General features: G+C 43.0%; 1 protein-coding gene across 6 annotated transcripts in view; it reads left to right on the forward strand.

The window, feature by feature from the left end:
* RAD9A (RAD9 checkpoint clamp component A) overlaps window positions 1-6740 on the forward strand; it is a 902871-nt gene extending 896131 nt beyond the window's left edge. For all 6 annotated transcript variants that reach the window (XM_069628954.1, XM_069628955.1, XM_069628953.1 and 3 more), the window contains one exon: window positions 6267-6740. In XM_069628954.1, the coding sequence (XP_069485055.1) occupies window positions 6267-6371 (105 nt within the window). In that variant the 3' untranslated portion in view covers window positions 6372-6740. The remainder of the gene's footprint in view (window positions 1-6266) is intronic.
* The last annotated feature ends 269 nt before the right edge of the window (window positions 6741-7009 follow it).

Genomic DNA, 7009 nt, shown 5'->3' on the forward strand with positions numbered 1-7009 from the left:
TTCTGGTAACGGTAGTTTCATCAATAGGGTAATCGCCCAGAGTTTTTCGAGTGAGCACCCACGTGGTGCCGGACTCCTGCAGCTGGTTTTCCCCTCTCATATTAACAGTTCTTTGTACTTTTCTTCAATTAGCCGTTTGCTACTTTTGTTCAACACAGTTCAGTTTCTTATCGGTTCTCCCTTCGACTCACCGGCTGTGATGAACCGCTTGGCTTTTTTTGTCTTTGGAGTCCAGGATCGTACCACAGTGGCAAATGTCTCTCCCTGGCTTGGTTATCAGCGCAGGAGGGCCCTGTGTACCTTTGACATCTGCTGCAACACACGCTGACTGTTGTGGCTTTGCGGGCTTGGGTCGGAAAGGGCAAGGTCCCTTCTCTCCTTGTTACCCTTTCGGTTCTCGCTGCCTTTCTTCTCCTCTTGAACTGCCGTACTTGGATAGCTGAGTTGTTGTGCGGTCTGCCTTGCTTGTATTGTTCTCTTGTACTCCACCTTTTATCCCTGTGGGGAAAGGAAAGGACCGTCGGGTTTGTGTGATTCTGGTCAATTGCCTGACTTTGCCTGACACTTGGGTTGGGACATGTCAGGTAAACAGTTGTTTTTCACTGTATGGGAAGGTGTTAGTGTTGGAAAAGGAGGGTGGTAGAGTTTCCAAGTATCCTATTGGGTCAGAAGGATAAAAGGTGTTATATGGAATAATAACCCTTGTACTAGGGGGGGATGGTGAGCTCAGAAGGGGGAAATTGGTAGGGTCTGGGAAACAAACAGGAATGACTGGGATCATTATTGTGAAATGAACAGGGGGGATTGTGCGAACAATAGTGTTTTGTTAATGCTGATTTGAGAGTTTGGAAAATAATGACCAGAGGGACGTGGAGAAGAATCACTGGGAGTATTCGGATAGGACACAGGAAAATGGGGATTTTGGGAGAGATGGTGTCTGGATGTAACAGGGTTTGGGATCCTAGGGGATTTATTATATATGGAGGGGTTGTTGGAACTGGGCAAGAAAGATTGAATGGGAGGAAAGGAGTTAAATGTAGTGCAACCAGCAAAGGTCTTAGGGATCTTGTCCTCCGCTTCTTCCATGGTATAATACTGCATCTCAACTAGGGTATTCCCCTGAGCATAACCATGGGTTCCCCTACCGATCCTCTCTTGTTCGTCTACCCCTCGGGTTGGGATCTGAGAAGGCCAGTTCTTCCTGGCCACCTAAATAAGAAATTCCCAGGGTCTACTTGGGAGAATACCCTCAGGTTTCTCACAACTCATAGTAAAATTCCTAGCCTCTCTGCCCATTTGATTTTTTTTTTGTGTAGATGGTTTTTATCAAAGAAACCTTACACAATAATGCAAACTTTAAATAAAACTAAAATCCTGTATATACTTAAAAGCAGAACAGAAAATAAAATAAGACATCACATTTCATTCTCCTCAAACACCACAATAATTAAGGAAAAATAAAACAATTTCATCTATTCAGCGTAAAACTGGTAAACACAATGAGATCAGTCTTCCAGACATTATTTGAGGCCAGAAGGCTGTTGGCTCAAACAGCCGCTGATTAGAAACAAAGCATGAAAGATAATGAATCTTCAAAGCTCAAGTACATGGACAAATCAATATTAAGTGATGTAGAGACTTAATTTCTCCCTGTAAAGAATGCAAGTTTTTATCCCTGTCGAGACCGATCCTAGCACCTTCAATTTCAAAGGTAGGGAGCAAATTTAGGCTGAACTGTAGAAACCTAGTTCTCCACACCGCCATAGGAAACCTTTGCACATATAACTCAGGAACAAATGGGGGTTTAGGGATCCTTATAATTTCCTGGAATTTGGAATATTTAGACAAACTCCAGTGCAGAAATCCAATCACCACCTTCAAGTGCACCTTACCTGGATTAACAATTCAATCGAACAGTTAAGATAAAACAATTTAGCTTGAATTACGCCTAACCACACCGATAGACCAGTTGGTTTATTACTCATATTTATTGAACTGTTTACAAATCATTTGCTTGCCCTCATGGACACCAAACCAAGCTTGTGCTAATCACAGCTGCCGGAATCACCCTTCAGCAAACCCAGGGCATTGCGCCAAATCATGCCCTCTAGGGAGTTCCAATTCAGATGAGAAGAGAGAGAAAACAGATTCATATCATATACCAAAATCAGCAAAATCTTGACCTTTATAAGTAATAGCTGGAATCAAAGAAAATGTGCCCAACTTAAAGATTAAACGCCTCAACTGTGCTGAAAAGATTCTACACTTCCTCTTCAAAAGATCTAAATGGGCAGTTTTAAATCTCCCACTATATATAGTGAAACCCAGGTAAACAAACGTGTCCATTCTTCCCAGAGGAATCGCCTTTACCCTCCCCACAAAAGAGGAATGTTTTTTCCTCCTGCTGTCACACACCATGATTTTTGTGTTGGAGATATTGATCCCCGAGACAATGACAATGTGCATACATAAATGAGGATCATTTATCCAGTGAACGCTGTAATCCAACCGCAGTCTGGTCCAGGATGATTGGATCAGTGTAGAGTAAATATAGGAATGGCCTACCCTTGGGGGGGGGGGGGGGGTGGAGAGTAAGGGGGGCAGGGAGGGTAGAGTTGTTGCTCCTGTTACCTGTGATTTTACCGAATGTTTTCTTTTTTGTGGGGGTCCGAGCCCTCCGTTTCCCTATGCTTCAACCTCACCCCCTCTGTGCCCGTTTTAACCCCTTACCCCCCACACACACATATATATATATATATATATATCACTGGATACCGCTGCCTTGCTTTATGATTTAGGAGGGACCATAGGGCACCTGTATCTTTTAGTTTCATAATCACTAAGAGTCTTTCCCCCTTAATTGGTATGACCAGGCACGCGGCCTCTTGATCCAATTCCGAAAAGTTTGTGATCATTCTTTTTTCTTCCCAAGATAACCATCTCCCACACCTTCCTGCTTAGTTTATGTACATTTCTCCTTATTCCCTTTTTTATTCTTGAATGAGATTATCAAATGTAACATAAGAACTGTTTGAACCGCATGACAACTCCCTCTTCTGCCCCAGGACCAATGATTGTGCCATACTCATTAATTAGCCCATTTATGTTCGAAATCGGTAGGGACTCACTACTTATGCTGAGACATATTCTTTAGTAGCTCTCTTAAAAGTTCATTCCATTTAACAATAGATCCACTTTTCCAACTCACTCTATTACCAGAGTTATTAACTATTACATTTGCTGCAGAGGAACGTGATTTCTGCCAACCTGCCCCTGCAAATAAGTCCCCAATAAGCAATAGTCACTTTAGTTTCTAATAATCCGAACATCAGCAGAGATCCAGCAGTGATCTAGAGAGGAAAACGTAATCTAAAGTAGACGATCCATTGCTAGAGTGTCAAGTTTTCTCAAGGGAATCAACCCGAGCAAAATAACACGTTCACCCAGCACAGATCCCATGCAGTCAACAAATTGGACCAAGCAGCCTCATCCCTACACCTCTTAGTAGACAGCCCCTTATTCCTGCACGAAGCAAAATACTGATTTTCCCCCACAATAATAGTTCAAATCTCCCATCAGGAAAATCGTCCCCCTCCTACCCCCACTGGACCACAACTGAACTAATCCTCTAGGATAGATTCCATGCATTCCACAAAACCCTCATACATACAGAATACGGATTCCAGTAAAGAGTGTGCATTAGCCACTCTTTTAAACCTGCACAGCTTTCCAATTCTCAAATGAGCCCAACTGCAAAAATTACAGGATGGCCAGATTTAATTTTGACCCAGGAACACACCAGATCCCCTCTTATGGCGGTAAGGAGCCCGCTCGAGGGCCTACCCAGCAGCCCTCCAGTGAGTGCACTACAAATCCATCTAAAACGAGGGGCTTCTTAAGCCAGGTTTCCTGTAAGTGAATGATCAGATTTCTTTTTTTTTTTTTTTTTTTTTTTTAGACAGATCACTACCAGGATTAAGAAGCTGACTGAAGCCCCTTAAATTCCAAGAGGCTATATTCAAAATTGCATCCTAGTTTTTAAATCTTACACCCCTCTTAGTCTGGTCCGCAGCCTGGCAGCCAGTGCCACTCATGATCTGTTTTAGTATATTTGCATCTATGTGATCACTGCAACCACACACAATTGCGACGGCTGAAAATACTGACTGTTTTCTCTTTTTTTTTCATTAAGCCCCCTTTACACCACATAGATATGCAAGGGGAGACCCCTCCCTGCATCCCCTCCATATTAACATAATATCCCATACCCCCCACATATATTTGTGATGCAAAGGGGGGGTGTTTAAAAAAAAAGCAAAAATCAGGCATTTCGGTTGTCGCAATTGTGAGGGTGACATTTTGGGCCATTTCCGTATATTCAACCAAAGCCCCTCGGGCCACCACAGATTTCTTTTTTACATCATTAAAGGAAGATGTAGCTGCATTCTGTCCTTTTTTCTCAGACCGCTGTGATTGTAGGGTGAAATTGCTCGATAAAACGGCTGCATGGGGCTTTTTGGTGAGCGTATGATCAAAATGAATCGGTCTTCCCTATTGCTGGCTATGGTGGATTTTTTCCATTCTTGTTCATTCCCCATGGTTGAGGCTGCATGGCCTCAGTACTTCAAACGTTTCTCACATATTTTCAATTATTTTTCCCTTAACATTTAAATAAGTGTGTTCCTCAGCTCTTTTCTTCTTATTTCCATGTCACATCAATATCTTCTTTGACACTTATGTATTTATTTCTCTTAATTTAGCTGTTTTCTTTCGCCACTTGTCTGTAGATAAATTACTTTCATATCCCTAAATCCTGTGCTCTTTCCTCAACACTCGCGGGATCTGCTCCCCAGAAAAGGGCCCTGTTACAGAGATTTCTACACAACGGGCTCCTTGAAAAAATAAATAGGGGGGGGGGTGAAGCCAACTTAGCTCCAAGACAGATGCTTTCTTTTGATACTGTGCCTCCATTTACCAGGTGGGGTGATGGCGCAGGACAGTGTAGATCAGATTGCAAGTTGCTTTTGTGAAAGTGGGAGGCACGATGCGCTGAGGATTCTTTTGGTGAATTCAACTGCAGTTCCCACAACCACAAGTACTTGTCTGTAACTGAAATGAGTATAAACTGAAGGGGGGCTATACATTCCTTTCCTCCACTGAAGGGTCCAGACTAGTGAGGGAGATGATGAAAGAGCTGGGGGCTATGGTCTACCAGAAACCCAGTGTATCGGCACCGCAGTCCAAGCTTCCCATGTGGGTCTTGGCTGTGGCTATGGATGCCTGCCAGGTATCAGGCGGTCCGTTTCCCTCATTCATTTGTATGGTTGACTGACACCCGGTGAGCATATACAGATTATTATCCACCCTTGGGTACTGACTTACAAATTTAGTACATGAATTATCCACTAGACAGATGTGATCTTAACTGACTTGGCTACAACTGTTTAACATGCCCACTGTGGCCTTAGGAAAAAACGTTATTTGCTGTTCCAACATTGCTCCTGTTATGTCGGGGGTAATAGGAGTACTAAAATGCAAAAGGCTGGGAATTTACTGGGAGTAGCCTCGTCATTTTGGCCTACAAGCAGGTGGTGGTGCCAAGCCCCTGCCCCTATGGGCTCTCCAGTCCCATTTGCTAGCACAAGAAATCGGACTTCTTCCCAGGTATGTGTTCCTCATCAGTTTTAAATGTTCCTACTTATGTGAGCTTATCCTGCTATTTGGTGAAAGTGGATTTAGAACTGTCATGTGTGGGGATTTATTGGCGGGTGAGCGAAAGGTGTCTCGCCATCTGATAGGGAGTTAGTTTGGACTGTCCCTTTCAAGGGTTGGATGGGGGTAAAAGTTAGGATTGTCCTATCAAAGTTTGGTCGAGTTGGGGCTCTGAAGGTTGAAGAAAATACTTCTAGGAGTTTGAGTGTGTGGTAAGTGGTGCCACATGTGTTGCCACATGTGTGTCTGTACGATATACCATTTTGTCCGGTATGAGTTAGAGCTGACTTAATGAGGCATTTGGTGTATACTTGTGTTAGGCTCATGTGGTTTGATGGAGGGAGAATTGGACCTTTTCTGTGTTGAAGGTTTATGCAGTTAAAGTTTGCTGGTGGTTCCAGTTGGAACTAGTTTATCATGCCTCATTAAGATGGGAGTCGGAAAACTATGACTAGGCCATCATGGATTGAAGAAGAGAGGGTTGGGGTTATTGAATTGACTGCCACAAGCATTGGCAATTTGTATGTAAACACATTTTATCTTCTTTTTTCCAGTTCCGTTCCTTGTTCTTTGGTTCCGTTTTGACTCAAACCAGCACCGCGAATCAGACCGGCTTCAGTCAGGAAGTTTTGGCAGAGGACAGCGATGGAGACTCATAGTAGTTGGCACCTATCTCAGAGCCTGTAACATAACTGAAAGTGTTGCAGTGAAAGAGACTATTAGATAATGTTCTCCCTTCTGAAGCATGAACTCCAAATGAATGTCTCATTCCTTAGGGAGATGCAGAATAATTCAGAGTTTGAAGCAAACCTCTGTGGAAATCATTCTCTGTCCACGCTCAGTTTTGGTCTCACTAGTGGAGACCCACGTCATTACAGAGTTTAACCAGGAAGAAAGCATTGTGTCTAACATTTATCATGTGTAATGGATTCCTAGGTGTAGAACCCTGCAATGAAGGAGGGGGGGCACTCCATGAAATATGTAAATGACAACAAGAAAACAAAATAAAGACACATTTTCTGATCAAACTTGACGTTGTTGAAGTGCTGATCCATGTTTGGGACAGAAGTAATGTGTCTGCAGTCTGACTTTGGCGTCGCACGGCAAGCTCTAACAGCTAATGTCAGTCTGTATGTTGTGCAGTGTCAGACACTCTGCGTTTGATAGGTCTCCTGCTGCGCACAACTGTAAAACAATGGCTATATTTATTTACATTCCTGGTGTGATTTTAAAAAGGATACATGGGTTACAAAAAGACTAAGGTAGAAAAGAAATGCTTAGAATGATGCCAGATTAG

Source organism: Ambystoma mexicanum, chromosome 12 (assembly GCF_040938575.1).
Source record: "Ambystoma mexicanum isolate Mex_15411 chromosome 12, UKY_AmexF1_1, whole genome shotgun sequence".
Lineage (NCBI taxonomy): Eukaryota > Metazoa > Chordata > Amphibia > Caudata > Ambystomatidae > Ambystoma > Ambystoma mexicanum.